The sequence below is a fragment of the Copadichromis virginalis genome, linkage group LG4 (assembly GCF_057382275.1).
Source record: "Copadichromis virginalis isolate Kocher_CV1m ecotype Utaka linkage group LG4, C_Virginalis_male_GT1.1, whole genome shotgun sequence".
NCBI lineage: Eukaryota > Metazoa > Chordata > Actinopteri > Cichliformes > Cichlidae > Copadichromis > Copadichromis virginalis.
This window is the reverse complement of record NC_140621.1, coordinates 11,532,984-11,552,829: the sequence shown is the minus strand read 5'-3', so window position 1 is coordinate 11,552,829 and position 19,846 is coordinate 11,532,984. Positions and strand designations below refer to the sequence as shown.

General features: G+C 43.0%; 1 protein-coding gene across 2 annotated transcripts in view; it reads left to right on the top strand.

Moving 5' to 3' along the window:
* The window catches only part of grin2ba (glutamate receptor, ionotropic, N-methyl D-aspartate 2B, genome duplicate a), a 143,700-nt gene that overhangs the window by 83,061 nt on the left and 40,793 nt on the right, over positions 1–19,846 (top strand). For both annotated transcript variants that reach the window (XM_085453546.1, XM_085453547.1), the window contains 2 exons: positions 6,583–6,775; positions 17,989–18,103. In XM_085453546.1, the coding sequence (XP_085309672.1) occupies positions 6,583–6,775; positions 17,989–18,103 (308 nt within the window). The remainder of the gene's footprint in view (positions 1–6,582; positions 6,776–17,988; positions 18,104–19,846) is intronic.

The following is a 19,846-nucleotide window of genomic DNA, read 5'->3' as shown; positions in this document are numbered from 1 at the left end:
GGAATTCTGGAAGGTCAAGCACCTCTTTGAAAGTTCAATCTTGTTTCAAAATCTTCTTTTATAGATAAATCCTTTGTGGACGTGCCTTAGAAATAGTCTCATAAACCTTTCCAGAAAGATACTTCAATCACATTTTTTTCCTTGTCTCATGTCTTTTGGCACACTGTGCTAATGTTGAGACTTGAATCGGGACTGGCAATGTATATTGTGCAGACTATATATGAAAGTTAAAGATGGCCACTCAAATGAGGCAAAGAGTTTCCCCGCCCATTGACGTCCTTACAAGTTGACAGCCTGAGGACTCGCCCCCTGCTGGCACTTAGAAAGAACACAAGTTTTAATTTCTTCATTTGCTTCATTTTTCATAAGAAGAAGAAGCTGCAGCCGAGCTGTGGTATATGTCACGGCTGCCGAGGCGAGCCGTGTGGAGTTGGAAGAAGGACCCAAGATGCAGGCAGTGGATGAGATACCGGTGGTTTTATTTACAGAGGTGTAGTGGCAAACAAACAGTGGGGCATAACAAATAACTAAAGACACCTAAACTGGGAGGACTAAAAATAACAGACCTGGGAGCATACGACAACGGGATGAGAAGCAGAGAGACGCAGACAGGGAACAGGACACCGTGGAAGACAGGGTAACAGACTGACACGGAGTTACACAGAACTTAAACAATCATCATCTAGAAAATGATAACAAACTAAAAGCGCTGGGTCACCGACCCAGGACCATGACAGTATATACTGCACCACATTACAGAAAAGCGTTTTGTTTCATTTCCAAAACAGTGATAATGATATAGTAAACTTCTTTTAGATCGGTCCTAAAAGCGACTCTCTGTATTTGAAAATCATAATGATCCGAGTAGAAACAAAACCAAAGACGGACAAAGACGGACGGCAGAACCACTGAAAAGCTATTCCTTAAATTTTCTTTCCAGTTCACTGTTGGATTGTTTTGTAAGACAAACTGACCTTTTCTAACAAGAAATGAGGAAGCCTCTTTTCTCCACAGCACCACCGGAGGTAACCTTTTCAGGTCAAATGTGAAACCAAAGTGATGTCTAAGTTGGGGCACATTAAAACACTCAACCTGCTCACGCAATTTGTCAGGCAAACCTGTCAGGCTGACTCATCGAAAACGACACTCAGCGCTTGGGGGTGGACAGACACTTTTTAGAAAGGCCATCTCTCAGTGGGAATCAAACCTTTAACTGTTAGTGATGTCCCCACCGTGCTAACTAATGGAACTTTCCTCAACTTTTGGCTCTCTGTGGGAGAGAAAACTGTAGAGGAGGTAGTATATCTAAGCTAGACGTATGAGCGCTGTAATTTGTTGGTGTTTGGCTGGTTGATTTACAACGGAGGGGCGAAATTACACTGCCGCCTGTTCTCAGCAGTTTCTGGGAAATGGTTTTCCAGGCGGAACCTGAGACCGTTGTCCCGTTCAGGCACCGTAACTCAAACCTTTTACCTCTGTTCCCCTATTGGCACCCACAGATGATTTACTCTTGAGTGGGAGCTAGGAGTGTGTTTGCAGGCCGGTCTGTATGTGTGTGTGTGTGTGTGCTTTTGTTTTTGTTTCAGTGTGTGATGTCTATGTGCATTTGTCTGTGAAAGTTACGATTGGTTCAGGGTTTAATTTGCATGAGAAAATAATGAGCGAATGTAATCAAATGGGTTGTGTGTTTGCGCACTGCCGTGTACTTCATATGGTGAAGGACGACCGGTGTTTACTCGTTGGACAGGGTGAACCGAATTCTGTGCGCGTTTGTGTCACTCTGTCTGTTACAAATTAGGGTTCCACTCTATAAAGTTTGATATATCACCGTATCAGTTATGTAAATCACACAACAACGTCCCTCTTGATTTATGTTGCCGCTGAGATAATCGCGTCTCGCTCATGTACCGCCTGGATGATTGCAAAGTAGAGCTGCGTCGATGGACACACACAAAACTCTTTCAGTTAACACTCAATTATCATGACATGACTCACATGGGACAAAATGACACATTTCAGGCTAAATGTCGTCCTCCTGTTTCGTGCGTGATGAACAGGATACAGAATGTGCCAAAATAACCGCACAGAATTCTCAAAGTAAGACGACTTTTTATGACGTCGCTTGTGTCAAAAACATGATTATTTAGATCATACCTTTACTTAAAATGTCATTAATACAGTGTTTTAAGACAGCGTGCAAAGAAACCATGAGTATCCAGATGGCCAAGCTTTGATTCACAGCTCTTCTCCTGTAGGATCTGTGCTTGTTCGTGCTGCTCCTGCCAGAAATATGAAAGTGATGGTTGGCTGACGAGTTTCCTTTAAACAGCTTCAGCAGTGACAGTCTGTAAAACCTGTACTGAGAACAGCCTCACCTTTCTAATCACTAAAATGCTAAAGCTTTCCAAATGCCTCTGCTTTGTGGTTTTGTCTTGAAGTGCAAAAACGTAGAAGAATAGCATCAAAATCCTAGCAGCCTAAGAAAGTTAGCAACTGTTAACTCTATATTGCCCTGACAGATATTTATCAGCTTGATGACATATTGGCCTATAACAAACACGAGTCTACATATGACAACATATGAGTTGTCCAGAAAGACGCCAATTTAAAAACGTTATTTTTTTTCTGGAGTGAAGCAGCGTCTTTGTTGCTGGTTCCTTTTTAAAAAAAAAAAGATTATTCTTATTTCTTTTTTTGCCTTTCAGCCTTTATTGGGTAGAAACAGTGGAGCTAGTCAGGGAAGAGGGGAGAGAAGGGAAGACATGCAGCAGAGGACTGCAGGTCAGACTCGAACCTGGGCCTACTGCTCTCTGGTCAATACTTCCAGGCATGTAGACACGAGTAAGAAGACCCGCTGAAGTTCTGAATATCTGAATGGGGATTAAAAAGGTCATTTCAGTGACCGAACGTGGTGTAGTTGTTGTTGTCAGAAATTGCTGATCCACTGGGATTTTCCCACACAACCATCTCTAGGGTTTACAGAGAATGGCCTAAAAAGTGATCGAGTAAACAGGTTTTCTGAAGGTGAAAATGAAAATAACCCCTCATTACAGCCGAGGTATTCATATAAACACAAAACACATTAAATCTTGAAGCAGATGGGCTTCAACAGCAGCTAAGAGCAGGAAACTGAGGTTATTGTTTTCACAGACTCACCAAAATTGCACAATAGGAGTTTGGAAAAACACCGTCTGGTCTGATGAGTCTTGATCTTTCTTAAGGTATTCCATGTGAGAGTCAGCTTTCATACCGTTTAGGTATGAAAACATGGATCCACCCACGTTGTATCAGTGGTTCAGGCTCGTGGTGTTGGTGGAAATGGTGTTGGGGACGTCTTAGTTCCAATTAAGCATTACTTCAATGTCACAGCCTGCCTAATTATTGTTGCTGACCATGTCCATGGATGCTTTCAGCAGGATAATACACCATGTGACAAAGCTGAAACCATATCAGTCTGGTTTCTGAGTTTACTCAGTGCCTTGAATCTATGAGGAATTAAGCAGCTCTGAACACAAAAGATGATCCAACGTGGGACTAGCAAGGTGTACCTAATAATGCAGCTAGTGTGTGTATGTAGGACATGCTTGCATGTTTGTTTGTGGCATCAGTTGGGATAGTTCTGGAAAAACCAACATGCCTTGTGTAAGCATCGAGATCAGAAAAGCCAAATTAAGCCTGCAGCAAGTGGCAGTCAAGCGCACCAACTTCTGAATCAGCACAGAGTGAAATGACACCGCGACACCGCATGTGACTGTTGGTTTCGGTGGTTGTGTCCTCTGTGGACTCTGGCGGTTCAGGGTTCACCAGGAGGTGCATGCTAGCTGTGGGCCTAATTTACTTACAAGGCACACTTAATAATTTGCACCGTGTGTGATGAAGAGCCTCCAAATCTCACGGGTAATTCCGCTGATCCCTTCCTTAAGTAGCGCTTTGGGAAACCATCTCTTCACCCACTCCTTCTTCCTTCTTGCTTCTCTATATTTTGCTGCTGTTCCCTCACTTTTCTGTTTTTTTCTTCTGTGTTACTATTTCAGCCTCCTCTGACTTGCTCCCAAGTCTCAGCTCCCTTCATCTTCCTGTGTTTCTTGAGTCTGTATCTTTGTGTCTCTGCTGCTGCCTGACTTTCTCTCTCTTCTGCTCATTCTGTCACTCTTTCCCCTCCTCTTCCCTCTCAGCTCTTTCTCTCCTACTAACAGCCTTTCTGTCTCTTTTTTCCCTTGATCAAAGTTGCACACTACTGCCACACACACTGTGTTAATGTAACCACCCAGTCTGACATCACTGGCATTAATAAACTGTTTCCAGAAATATCTGCTGTTATGCTTTCCGATCAGTTTGCTTATTGTGGATGCGTTATGTCTGCAGTGTGATTTAGGTTGTATGTGTGAGAGGGAGATGTCCTGCCACATTGTAATACCTTGTTACACGCCCAAAAGAGAGCTGCGACAATAAGACATCAAACCGTCCGCCCGCGTGCTCCCGACACACACGTCTCGCCTATGTCTTCCTGGGAAGAAAGTCGCGCCCTTAAAGCAATAAAAAGTCAAGCATGTAAAAAGGAACGGGGAACGGAGCGAGTGGTGAGAAAGTGTCGACAATGTGTGACATGAGATGTGGTCCTGAAGGGCCCGAGCTGTCAGTGCAGAGGCCCCGTGAGGAAGGCAGGTTGCCAGGCTGCCTGTCTATTTCTGCACGCTGACATGGTAGCGGGCTGGCTGACATGTGGTCATACATTGTCAGATAGATGCAGACCTGCTGATGGACAGAAAGATGGACAGATTAAATAGAAGAGAGTCAGATAAATTAAAAGCTTACAAACCCTGAGAGCTTGAACCCAGGGGGCCTCTAATGGCTCCTAAACAATCAGCTGTTGGCTGTTTTCAGAAGTCATAAAGGCATTTTTGTAGCCAATTTTAAATGCGGAGGTAGTTAAGACTTTTGACTTGAAAGGTTTGAGCGTTACATTGTTTGTTCGGCAATGCCTACCACTGCTTCAGCCACTGCTGTCACACCTTCTCTAACATGACCACCGAACACAGAAACGCTTGCTTTTTTCTTAAAAGAAAAAAAAAAAGATTTCCATGTTTGCTGATTGGATCCTTTTAGTAATAATTGGGTGGTGAACATTTTAACTTTACACCACCCAATTAATATTAAACTTACACCTGCTCCAACTTTGAACTGTAACCTAAGCCAAGAAGGCATGAAATTGTTACCAAATGATGCTCCAAAATGAATCCTTGTGTACCGTGCTTAAGGACAATCCCCTTGTTGGGGCGACCGTGGCTCAGGGGGTTGGGAATCGTATCTGTAACCGGAAGGTCGCCGGTTCAATCCCCTGGCTCTCTGTCCTGGTCGTTGTGTCCTTGGGCAAGACACTTTACCCTATTTGCCTACTGGTGTTGGCCAGAGGGGCCGATGGCGCGAAATGGCAGCCTCGCTTCTGTCAGTCTGCCCCAGGGCAGCTGTGGCTACAACCGTAGCTTGCCTCCACCAGTGTATGAATGCGAGAGTGAATGAATAGTGGCATTGTAAAGCGCTTTGGGTGCCTTGAAAAGCGCTATATAAATCCAATCCATTGTTATTATTATCGTTAAATCCAGCATGATGAAGTCCTGAACCGCTGAACACGGGAACTTAATGACTGGTCATTAAAAAGAGATAAAGATTTATTGCTGGGAAACATGCACCATGAGTAATCAATTAATGATGACTATTAGTCATGGGTTTATTGTAATTAAAATTGAATATTGTAATGGATTTTATTGCCAATAACAGCTGTTTAATATCAGTGAAACTCATTTTCATAGCATCTGTGTTTAATACATCCCAAAGAGCCTAACAGTAAGTTAATGCCTTTTTTTAAACAAAAAATGTAACATTAAGAAAATATTTTCACATTCATGCAAGTTATTGTCGGGTTTTTAGGATACCTACAGGAAATTTTGTGTTTGCGATTCGCTGCCTGCCACCAGGCTGTCCTCAGCCTCGAGAATGCTTCGAATACCTACAGAGAAGGACGTGGTGGAGGAACGACAGGTATCCTGGCAAACAGCTGAATGGGCTGATGGGCACTTGGAAGGGCATCGGGAGAGATGGGCATGGAGGCACACAGACAGAGAGAGACCTGCAAATAAATATTCCTAAACATTTGACAGATTGTCAAATGCGAACAGGAGTCGGGCAGACAGAAGGACAGATAAGCAGGCGTGCGGAGAGTGCAAAGGCCGACAAACAGACCGTACAGAACGTACTTTAGACAGACAGATGGACAAACACAGCAAGATGATAGACTCTTAGTCAGTCAGAATGGGAGTGCTATTCATCTGCTCCCTGAGTCACTACGTAGTGTATGCTCTGTCTCTTGGAGTGTGTTCAAAGCATGTACACTCTATATATCCTAGCACACTGATCCCCCTGTCTCCCCGGTTTAGTTTCCTCCATCTGTCCATCTCGCTGTGTCTTCACTTTCCTCCGTAGAATCACTCCTTCCCTTCTCACCTCCCTTTAAAACAAAAAACCCCTCATCTACCTTCTTTCTCCATTTCCTCTAAACGATCTCTCTCCTCTTCTTGCTTCCAGGCCTGCTCTCTGTCTCCTATGATGAATGGGACTACGGCTTAGAGGCGCGGGTTCGCGATGGTGTGGCGATCATCACTATGGCGACTTCTACCATGATGATGGACCGCGGGCCTCACACCCTCTTGAAGTCTCAGTGCCACGGAGCTCCTGACAGAAAGACCCCCATCTCAGGCAACCCCAACGAAGTGCTCAGGTGAGTGAAGGTGGAGAGGGCGTAGCATGTCAGAGCAGCATGATCACACTTAATGGACCCAGTCTCAGTTAGTTTATCTGGTTTCGTCGGCACTTATAGTATTGCACGCAAAGCAACACTGTGACATTTAGATGTACGATTCGAGGGTCTTTGTTGTCATTATGCAAGGATAACGAAATTATAGTTTTATTTTCATTTTTCTACATTTGTGACACAACTTCCAGTGACGCTGGAAATAATTAGAGTCCGTCTGCTATCAGTTTACAATGAATGAGTCGAGTTGGCAATGGCATGCAGTCTGTTGCGGTGATTAACACAGTGAATTAAATCAGTGAAAATCACAAGTCTGTTGCTGTCTGCATATACAGAAATTTGCATTAATCACAAATTCACATTAGCCACTTATACTCAGAGTCCAGCCAGAAACAGAATTTCATGCCCCTTTACTGTTACCTGGACAAATACCTGTTAGTTAACAGAAGTCTGAGATTGAACTATGATCTGGCACATCTTCATCCAGTTCTGAAACCGCAAAAAAACTTTTAAGCAGGGAAAACAAAAAGATTAAGTAGCATTAAGTGACATCTTGGATCTTACTTTTATTAATCACAGAGCTTCTGGTGGTGTGGTTTGCGTTCTTTATCAGTAAGCCTGCTTTCCCATAAAACGTTCAGCTCTCTGCTGGATGTTGCCACTTGCGCGCTGCTTGAATATGTCATTCTGCAGTAGTCTCGGTGTTCTCTAGGAACCACGATCCTTTTCCTTTGCTTTCTGCCCTGCAGCAAGCCGGCACATATCTCACGAAAACCAGCTCTGTGGTGCAAACCATACACTTCTGTACAATATAGAAGAAATGCCACAAAGCACTGGTCGTGTTTGTTTAAAGCTGTTTATTCACGCTAATGTGTCTGAGTTGATGTGGGAGTCATTTGTGGATGTTGCTTTAAAATTGCAACGTTCTGGTGGTCTAACATCCCCACGATCACCATGGCATCGTCATCATTGGTGCAGCAGATGTTGCAGCACGTGCGTGTTAGCATCTCCATCCCCTGCACGCTGTGATCATCCTCCCCCCACGTAATAATACCCTATGCACAAACACCCCTTCACATGCTGCCATCTTCAGGAAAACCGACCCCACCCCTTCAGCTGTCCGTCCCAGCAGCAGGCCTTTTGAACTGGATGTGAAGCCTAGCGTTGGGCTGCGCTTTGCTCTGCGCGCCGCCTAATTGGTCCCAATGGCGTTTCAGTCGGCGAACACTATCCCCTGTCGTGCTGCGCTCCAGAGCTCAGCGCAGCATTATATTCAGTGGCGGTTTCACCCCTCCGCGACTCTGCGCGTCTGCTGGAGATAGATGTGCGTGGGTATGTGTGTTTTTATTGCCCTAAAGAGAGACCAACTGTCAAGGAAAGCCACGTGTGCATGTGTGCACAGGTGTCGTACAGGGCAGCATATGTGTGTATGCTTGCTAAAGAGACTGTCAGTATCGCTTCAGGACACCGGTGGCAGATCACAGACACTTGCACAGAAAACGAAATGCGCTGACCCCTTTTGGCTGATTCAGACAGATGTATAGATGCACAAATAGTCTTTTTCTGCCTTCTCCTGCAATTTTTCTGCTGAATGCAAGCATGCATACATCCCGAAATACTCTTCTCACGCTCATAAGACGCCAGAGAAACGTGGAGCCTACTGTGGAAACTCGGGCTCTTCTTTTGGGATGTGTGTAATTTTTTTGCTCATGGTCAAGCTTAACTGCATCCTGCTCAAAGGCAACAAAACTTTGTTGTCCAGTCAACTCTTTGGATGTCATTTCAGCCCCTGCCTGTTGTTCTCTCCTTTCTGAACCTTTTGCATTTGTTTCACCACTGCTTACTGCTTTGAGATAACAGTGGTGTTTATGGCAGCTGCTCTTGCCCCAGAATACAACCCCCTCCTCTCTCTTCTGTTCATGTGTTTGCCTTGCTGTGGTCTGCTGCGCACTGCTTTGTTCTTCTCAACTCTGCTGTGGTCTCTCTGCCGCGTTCTCTCTGCTCTGCTCGGCTGTCCTCTCGCGCCCCGTAGTCTTCTGTTTTTGTTCTGCCCTGCTCTGCTTTTTCCCCCCTACATCTGCTCTGCTTTGTTCTACTTTTATTCTGTTCTGTGGAGGGCTGCTCTACCGTTTTATCTTCTCACACCTCCTCACCTCTCCTCTTGTCTCCTCTCCTCTCTTCTCTAGTGATTTTTCCTCTCATCTCTACCGTTCTGCTCCTCCCTAGTTGGTGCCTGCGCTGCAGACCTGCAGTTTTATAATCAACTTAGCTGTGTTGTTGATTAGATCAGTTGCAAACACTGCTAAGATCCTTTGCCCCTTTTCTGCTTTAACTAAATTTGTTTGGTGATAACCTTTGTCTTCAAGTGTTCAATCAAGAGATTAGCATTTGGTCTAGAGTCTATATATTAGAAAGTGAACGAACGCCTAGTTGCCCGGCTTGCGTGGCTGCTTGGCTGCATGGACCGATGCCCACCCGCTCGATTCGTTCACTACTAAGTGAGTCAACGAATGAAAGATGGATGGACGGCAGCTCAATCAAAAAGCTCTTTCCTGCGCCTGGGAAGCCTTACATTTTGTGTTCTCTCCAGTGAATACAAACTCCATTTGTAAAAATTTCAAGCAGACCTTTAAAGTAAATCATTAATAAACCAAGCAGGGGCACAATTAATTCTAAGCTGTCGAAAATGGCATTTAGCAGCTAAACCTGAAAATGAAGCTTTCATCTCAACATATTAAGCTGGAAAAACATCCATGGAAAATGGACCAATCAGAAACTGATTCACTGATCAATATAGGTCCCGAGCTTGCCCCACTGCTAAGTCACAATCCACATGTGCCAATCTGAAACATTTAGGTAAATAAACTAACTATTAGTGCTATAAAATTGGGTGCTTTAATGTTTACACACACACGCTACAGATTTTACTTGTAAACCCATATTTTTACTGCGATCTACGGTGGCCCTGAGAGGTCAAACATACTTAAGAAAACAGCAGCAAATAGAAAAGTGCAGCAAAACACACGAACCACAACGGAAATAGAAAAATACACAGCAAACGCTGACAAAAACCAAAAACAATCTCACAAAACACAACAGAAGTGTTTTTAGGGACACAAGAATGTGTCGGACCAGCTGCAGAAGTGAAGCTAACAGTAAGCAAACATGCTAACAGCAAACATGTATCTACAGCAGGGGTGGGCAATCTCAGTCCATGAGGGCCGGTGTCCCTGCAGGTTTTAGATCTCACCTTGGGTCAACACATCTGAATCACATGATTAGTTCGTTACCAGGCCTCTGGAGAACTTCAGGACATGTTGAAGAGCTAATTTAGCCATTTAAATCAGCTGTGTTGGTTCGAGGACACATCTAAGACCTGCAGGGACACCAGCCCTCGTGGACTGAGATTGCTCACCCCTGATCTACAGTATTATATGACAACATAGATGAATCCTCAGCTTCTTTTCTCCATGTGATCCTTTGCATTTCTTAGTGTCTGGTACATTATAAACCACGGCCGCTGCAGATAGCCTACAGGGTAGAAGTTCTCCAGTTGGGGATCTCAGGTTTAAAGAGTGGTAGCAAGTAGCGAGAAGTACCTGTACCTTCTTCTTGCTTTAGATATATTCCACAACATTTTTTTAGGATGTCTTTGAAGTGCGTGATTAAGAATCTGAAGCAGATGGTGAAGAAATCAAGGAAGGACGGTGGCAGTTATCCATTTTTAAACCTTCTTAAAAGCCGATGATTATATGGAAATACATATGTCCCAAAGTACGAGTGAAAAATTTGTATTGTAGCTCCAACACAAGTTGGTCCAGCTTGTGGATTATACACGAGCTAGGTCAGTAAGAGATGCATGGGAATATGTAAATTGAATCTAGTTTACATTTCAATCTGCTGGTGAACGAGGAAGACTGGCTCTAAGGTCACGGTCATCTACTCGAATTTATAAGCCATACATTAGCATTTTCTTGTTCGGCCCTCAGTGCCTCATAGAATACCACAAGAGAAGGACGCGTCACTCCACTAAGTAAATTAAGTCCATTGTAGCCAGCGCTGTGACATTCCAGCTAATTCTACAGCATGAGCCTGACAAATGAAGATAGCAGGAAGGGGAAGAAGAGGAGTGCAAAGCACAGAGGAGAGGGAGGGACAGAGCGAGGGAGAGGTGGCAGTAGAGGCCAGCAGCGAGCAATACACAACAGTGTGAGAATCATGAGTTTGACAACACTGGCCCTGACCTTGCCAGGCGTGGACAGGTTCCAGATGAGGTTGGTCTTGGAAAGGTGTCAAGTGCTTTTAAGCTCCGTGGGCATTTTTGAACTTCTGTGGCCTCAGTAAGGCTTTCAATATGGGGTATATATCTATATATATTTAAGCACATACACGTGTGTGCGTCAGTGTGTTGGTGTGTGCTTGCACGCATGCTCTGGATACAGAACAATCTGCAGTTGCATTTTGACCCTGTTGCGCTGAGAAATGCCAACTCAATGGGACCGTGTCCGACTCGGTGTTTGCGCGTGTCTTTGTGTGCATGTGCGTGTGAGTCTGTGGAGCCCAGCTGGATGTGTGTGTTTATGGGGCAGGCAGTGGGAGGTGGCAGATAGGTACCTGTTTTTGATGGGGCTTGATTGGAAGTAGGTCAGGAATCCTCTCTCCTCTTTCTTCCATCTCCCGTCTCTCCATCTTTATTGCCTTGCTCCTCCTAAATCTTTTCATCTGTCCTGTCACTAAATCTCTTTTTGTCTGCCAGGTTTATCCAGTCCTCTGCTTTTCTGTGTTTCTTATTTTATCTCACATAATCTTTTCCTTTCCCCAGTATTTTTTATTACATCCTTCTCGCTCTTTTCCCCTCCCCTCTGCTGCATCCCATCTTCACCTACCTCCTTTTTGCTGCAGGCTATTATAATTTTCAATTTGTATAGCAGTACAGTACATAGGTTTGTCTTTTAAGGTTTTTGAAGTTTTATTCCAAAATGCTCTGAAATTAGAAAATCAAGAGGAGAATATTGCCTCAGGTATCCATTATATCTGCAATGTAGACAATGCAGTCTGTTCGAGGGCTAGTGCTTTAAAGAAATGTCACTGTAATTAGTTTTAATTAAGTGCTGTCGATCATGTGTCAAAGCCACATATTGATGTCCACGCTTCTTCCCTCCTATTAGCGCAGCTTTGTTTACACATTCACTCGTTGTATATGGATGCCGCTGAATGTATATAGTCACACCTCCCCTCGCATTCACACATTATACCCCAAGTGTGCACGCAACAAAGCCTCAGTATGTTTTTCTACCTCAGCCGCACGGAGCCCTACATGGCTTGTTATCACTCTCAGTATAGATCCCTCCTCTTCAGATCCAGTGATTACACTGTACCACAGTAATTGCTAAGGAGTGTAATTCATAATTAATTCATGTCAGGGTTAATTTATTAAAACTGACTTATCAATATTTTACACAACTCCTCCATTATTCACACCAGAACATGCGCTCAAACCTATCTTTGTCAGGCCATGGAGTTAGCATGGGAAGTGTGCTGCTGCGTGCCGTGTTGTTGTGGCACAGCGTTGTTCTGGTTTGTCTTTAGATAAACCTGTGCATGCAAATGGATTCGCTGCATTGTGGTTCATGCTGCAAAAAATATGAGGCGTTTCCTGAATGTAGAAATCGTTTTCTGTAGATTTGATTGGAGTAGTACATGTCGGACTCCGGTCAGTGTTACTAGCTTTTGTTCGCCAGGTGACGACAGCTGCTGCTGTTTGAATTTTAATTCACCTCGTGTACAGCACAGCTGAGATACTCTCCTCCAGCTCATGCAGGAAACTGACAGGTTCAACAGGATATCAAAACATGCATTTTAGCGGGGAAGGTGGATGCGATTCTGTCTTATTATGCTAGTCACACCTGCGTATTCAGATTCCTACCATCCACATAACTTTATACCATCTCATGACACCTACAGTAACTTATGGAAAAGCAGGGATCGGTTTGTGTTCACATTACAGGAAGGCAGCGATGGTGACATGCAATCATCCTGTCACTCAGCTTTGGAATAACAGTCACCGCATTCTTGCAGCTCTAGTCTTTATATGCCTCTGTGAGGTTTGCTACATGGTAAACTGCATGGACTGTAAATAAAAGATGGAGATAGCCACCGTGAGTTATTCACTGTCTTTTAGAGATCTGTTTTTCAAGCCTACATTTGAGCCATTTTGGGCTTTTTCATCTTGGTTCTTTAGAGACAGAAGTGACCATTTTTGGAGGAGAGGGCAAATACCTTAGTAGTCACAGCCGGTTCTCACTCCCGAGGCCTAACATCCTGACGATTTGTCACGTCCCGCAGCGTTCCTGAGGAACGCGAAAGGTGACCTTCCACAATCTTATGCTAAGCGCCGGGTTATGGGTGAAATCCAGTAGAATGACGGTCCCGCGGTAATACACGTTCCAGCCATGTATTCCAGCCCTAACCCTAACCATAACCTTATCCCAAACCTTAACAGCACTTTAATGACATCAAATAGTGTTTTCCAAAGCAATTTAAGTAAAATGACGAACATGTGTAGATTGAGTCCAAACGGTTCTCATGTTTCCAATCTCCTCATTTAGGGACGTGTTTGGTGCCCGGAAGCGTAATATGTTGACGATTTGTCACCTAGCATAAAATATTACGGTTTGGGAGTGAGAATGTGTTGGTAGTTAGCTAATGCTAACAAGCTGCATCTGTGGACTTTACACCAATCAGGCCTCTGACAGGTGAAGCGAATAACACTGATTATCTCTTCACCATTGGATGGGATATATTAGGGAGCATGTGAGCATTTTGTCCTCAAAGTTGATGTGTTAGGCGCAGGAAAATTGGGCCTTTTTTCCCATCATGTAGATGCGTGTGTGCGTTGCTTACCTGGAGAACACCTGGCACCAGGATGCACTAAGGGAAGAAATACAACTGACAGAGGCAGTCTGTTGCTTTGGACAATGTTCTGCTGGGAAACCTTGGGTCCTACCATCCATGTGGATGTTACTTTGACAAGTAACAACTACCTAAACATTGTTGCAGACCACATACGCTCTTTCATGGAAATTGTATTCCCTGATGGCTGTAACCTCTGTCAGCAGGATAATGAACCCTGCCACGAAACAAAAATAGTTCAGGAATGGTTTGGCAGCACAACAATGAGTTTGAGATGTTGAGTTGACCCCCAAATTCTCCAGATTTCATTCCAATTCCAACACAACATTAGCAAGGTGTTCATAATGTTATACCTGATTAATATATAGGTACAACACACAGACGCAGACAACTGTTAATTTAGTGCTAAGTTACATACAATTAAAATACTACACATTTATTTGGCAAAGCTACACCATACAAACACCTGAAAAGAAAGCCATTTTAAATGTCATAGTTGCATTAAAAGGCTCCAGAGGGCACCAAAAACATGACCCAAAGCTCAGTTCAGTGACCAGAATGTGCTGAGGTGACGTCTACTACACCACTTGTGGCTAGTCACCTTTGTAGGTATACAGTCAAAGCAGCCACGCCCCTAATTTTGAGCCTTCAAAACCTGAAAAGGCTGAGTAATAGGAAAAAAATTGTCTGGTACAGTTGTTATAAATGGACCAAGCAAGAAACATACTTTTTTTGAACTTTTAACAAGGGACCCTATGGGGATTGACTCTCTTTCTTAAGTCTCAAGTGGTCTTTGAAGGAGCTGCTGTTCTGCTTTGGTTTCATTTGTCACTCCCAGAGACTGCTGCTTACTAAGCTGTTATCACTGTGTCTGGAGATGCGTGTAGGTCCAGTTTTATTATATTTACAGGAAGTTCAGAGAATGCGCTTGAATGAAGAGTGAACACAGATTGCTTTCCTGTAAACACAGAAGTTGCAGGATGATGAGGGGAAGAGAGACGTGTTGAAATCTGCCTGTACTATGACCCATCCCCTCCCTCTTCTTCTTTGAATCCCACCCCTCTCACTCTCTCTGTGTCTCTTTCCCACCCTCTGCGAGATTACCGTTACCATAGTAACAGTGGTTGTGGCTGCTATGGCAACACACATATGCTTGTGTTTCCTTGCTGTCAGTGTGTAGGATGCTCACGTGCACACTCATAGACACACACACACACACACACACACAAGGCTCTGAATTGCAGCATGTAACAATAGCTTGCTCAGTAAAGATTAAAGGGACCGCAGCGTCGAGTCATTTTGTAAATGGCTTATGATTTATGCAGCAGATTCTATGCACTTTGTATCACTGCCAAGGCTCTACAGGAGCGGCTGTAAGCCGGACACATGGGGCTGCATGAGACGGTGTGATGGTGGATGAGTGTGATCATCACAGCCCATTGAAAATATCAATTTTTGATAGAGAGGAAAGAATAAGAAAGCTGGCATTAGAGTAATTGCTGGATTACATAAGTCATTTCATCACAGATAGATAGATAGATAGATAGATAGATAGATAGATCCCATCAACATACAATCCTCTACATGCACACACTTCCAGATGCAGTATCTTTTGCCATGTATTTATTCATCTCTCTCCATATATATATATAGCGTGCATGCTTTTGAGGTAGAGAGTTTCCATGGAAACAGTCACAGAGCGGGAAGGCTAGGGGTGAGGGAGTGAAATAGTTAAGAGAGAGAGTGTGTGTCTGTGTGTGTGTGGGATGACAGTGAAGTGAATTCAAGTTCATCTGACATAAACATTGCTGTCCTCATGTACATGCACTTACACACTCCCACGCACAATAACCATACCCTCTGCATGAGGGTATGGCACTGCTGAGTGCTGTGTGTGTGTGTGTTGTTTTAGTTGCAGGGAAGTGAAATTATTCCACCTGACACACACTTCTGACACCCGATAGAAACTGCATTGCTCATGTGCGTGTCCCTTCAGCTCCAGGAAAAATTAACTTCAAATCGCTCATAGATTTTAAATTATGTCCGAGCAGTTATTTCAAATTGTATATTTAGTGAATATTTAAGCTGTTTGGTTGTAGATTTTTTTTCATCTCTTTGTAATTATCTTATGATGAGGACAATGGATAAGCTGGATTTTAATAATGTTTTTTAATCACAGTTCTCATGGCTGTGTTTGGCAGCCGTTCATGCAGAAATCAACCCCCAGACAGGACGACAGAGAACATAATTTAGCTTAAAGTCTTAAAACAGAGTGAAGCAACTACCCCGACTGTGTGAATAAAGGTAAAAAAAATCCACCTGCCAGAACCTCTAAAGCTCGCTAATGAGCTCCTTTTTTGAAGCATACGTTTTCAGAGTGTGGTCTGACTGCTGTTTCTTGGTCAGAAACAGTAACTTCATGGAATCTCTGCTGGTTGCATGGCAAAAGATTTCAGCCCAGAATGACTGCTATTTTCAAATCACTTGTTCATGCGCTTGTTGTTCATATGTAATGTGCACTGGATTTGGTCCTCGACTGTGTTAGACAGCAACCCTTCGACTTGATTACGATTTGGGTCTGTGACAAAAAGGACAGAGAAGCAACATTAACCACAGAAGAAAAATCCTGCCAATGGTGTGTGCTGCCCCTCGGCGACAGTCACAACAGTTTCTTTTCTTCTCAAGGTTGTCTCTTGTGCTACAGTCACCATAGGAAGAACAGTAGATAGAGACTGTAGCAGAACCGCAGTTAAGGCCGTAAACAAAGAACTTGTAATCACTCGCAGTTGTCGTCTCCAAAGCGACTTTGGCACATTAAGATGATGATAAAATGGCAATAAGACGAAGTCAGTCTGCTATCAGTTTGATTGATCGTGGTCGAATTGGCAGTTACATGCAGTCTTATGCAGTGTGATAAATTAGCTTACAGAATTTCGCATTAATTAGAAATTCACAGAAACTAATTACATTCAGAGTCCAGACAAAATATGAGATTTGAGACATTCCTTCACAAATAGAGACATCGTTGTGGCAGGATTGTGATTTAACTGTAAAATGATTAAGGAGCTTGGCAGCCTTTCTTTTTAATTTAAGAATGAAACCAGGACACAACTAGCTGAGTCTCCAATTGAAACGAGACTGGTTGCAGAATTACTCAGATTGATCGCAATGTGTTGGGAATCTCTCTGCAAACTTAAGCCACTCTGATCATTTTCGTTGCACTCACTCTGCTTTGACAGTCTGATCCTGTGAGATGAATTCACAGTGTGTGCACTGGTAAATGTCACAAAACAAGCATATTCCTTGTCCACGCTGACCTTAACCGTCACCTTCAGGCACTGCAGATTCATCCATGTAAAAACTCATGTTTGCTTCTAATATTGTAGTTGCAGAACCAGCTGTCATTACCAGCGATGATCAGAGGCATGGTAGCTGACTCAGTTGGACACAGATGTTCTTAAATGATGTATAAGACTCAAATGGAGAGACTGGTCTGAAAAGAAAATAGCAGCTACTATCAAAACAATCTGTAGATGGGTACATGTATAAGACTGAATGATAAGGGTCAGCCTTCAAAGTCTGATTGATATGGTTGTTAATTGTTTTTAATGCTGGAGATGTCGAATTTTTTTCTCACACCTTGTACAACGTGTGAATTTCTGTGTTTGTTACGTTTGAAGGATGAAGTACTGAGTGACCAATGTTTCCCTGTGTATCCAGTCTTTGTGCTAAGCTACCTACCTGCTGACTGTAGCTTTTATTTAACAGATAGAGGTTTGATATGAACTTTTTCATCCAGCTCGTGATGGGGAAATATCAGAGGGCAAATACACAAAATTTCACACTGAATGTCACAACAGAAAAGGTGAACTCATTGGCAGCAATTGAAATGTAATATTTGACATTTAGGGATGACATAATTTGCTGAAATTCATTTTCTTTAGTCCCGTCTTAAAGACATCATCTGCCGTTCTGTTGATGACTAATGTATATCTATTTATGGAAGAGCTGGTTCGACATTAGTTGATAGCTGTTTCTTGGCAGATGACGAATTTATGCAATATCACTGGGTTTGTCAGAAAAGATGCTTAAAAAAATAAGTCTATGTGCAATAAAACTTTAATGATTGGAGAACTGAGTAATGGAACCTGAATGGATGTAGATATATAGAACAAATAAGACATTTGTGAAATGCCAGTGACAAGGATATATTCCAGCAAGTGATATATGCGTCAGTCTGTTTCTTTCCTCAATGTTTTCTTCTGCAGGTACCTGATGAATGTGACGTTTGAGGGACGAAATCTGTCGTTCAGTGAGGACGGATACCAGATGCATCCCAAGCTGGTCATCATTCTGCTCAACAAGGAGAGACAGTGGGACAGGGTGAGACAGAGGGAGACACTGACGGTCTTTGTGTGTGTCGGGGGGGAGGGTAAGACACTCATATGAAAAAAAAAACAGCCGATGTGCACAAAATTATAAGTCCTGACTAACCTAATTGTCCTCTGTTGTTAACAGTAAAACATTTTGTAAACTGTTAAAATGAATAGAAGCAATGAGTTAGCTGTTCCCTATGAAGTCCGCGAGTATCTGTGTGTTTTTATCTGGATCTCTTATCGTCTGATTTTCACTTTTCAAGCATTTTAAGCCTTAAGCCTTATAGACGCAACTCTGATTAGATATTATCAGCTCAGTGAAGGTGCCTTTGAGCAATGCACTGCAGCAGAGGCTCCAGAGTGGTGATGTGTTATTTGAATGCTGCTCCACAGCTGTTTTAATTTCAAAACTTGGTTAGCAGTTGCCTATTTGTTATTCTGCTTTTTTTTTGTTTGTTACAAAATCCTGGTTATGCGCTGTCTCCAAAAAAATCTGTTTGTTTCACTAAAAAGATGTCAAGACACCCTTAAGAACTAACAGGCAGCAAGTTATTGTAAAGACTGGGTGGGACAAGGAGATCAAGGTAAATATATGGAGTGAAACTGTATTCTCTGAGTAGAATATGTCATTTTTTTATACCATCCCATACATACAGATATCCATTCATACATTTACAGACATCCTGATAATAAAAAAGTATAAGGCTAGAAAGACATCAATGATCTTAGAGAAGCAATTGTTGCTCCGCATCAATCTGGCAAGGGTTATAAGGTCATTTCCAAACAATCGGAGATTGATCATTCTGTTATTTACAAGTGGAAAACTCCCAAGACCTACACCAAACTTAGTGGAGGTCCCAGTAAATTCACCCCAGGGTCAGATCGTTTAATGCTCAGAGAAATTGCTACAAACAACAGAAGTGCTATATCTCAGACTCTTCAGACCTCAGTTAGCATGTTAAATGTTAAAGTTCATGACAGTACAATTAGAAAAAGAATGAAAAAATATGGTTTTTCAAAGGGTTTTCAGGAGAAAGCCTCTTCACTAAAAACAGCAGCAGCACTGCTCAGGTTTGCAAAGGTGCATCCGAACAAACCACAAGACATCTGGAACAATGTCCTTTCGACAGATGGGACATGAGTGGAGATGTCTGGCCATAATGCCCAACCCACATTTGAAGAAATTCAAATGCAGCATATCAGCATAAACACCTCATACCAACTGTGAAGCACAGTGGTGGAGGTGGCTGTAAAGTCAATTCAGTGACCTTACAGCCATTGAGTCGGCCATGAGTCCTCTGCATACCAAAGTATTCTCGAGTCAAATACGAGTCCATGTGTCTGACAGCTAATGCTTGGCTTAAAATTGGGCCGTGGAACAGGACAACGATCCCAAGCACAGCAAATATACGAAAAAGAAAAGAAAAGTATTGCCCAGTCACATACAACCTGATAAAAATGCAGTTAGCTGCATTTAGCTTAGCTTAAGTTAGCTGTGCATGAATGAACACCTGCAAATCTCAATGAACTGAAGCAACATTGCAAAAAAGACTGGGACAAAATTGACATGAGAGAAAGTCATACAGAGAAAAATTACTACAAGTTATGCTGCTAAATGTGGTTCTACAAGCTAGTGAATCATGTGGTCTACGTAGTTTCTCACCGTGCATTTTGGCTTGATTTTTGTTAAATAAATAACGAAACGGTGTAATGAATCATCTATTCTGGTTCATTCTGTTTACCTAAACCT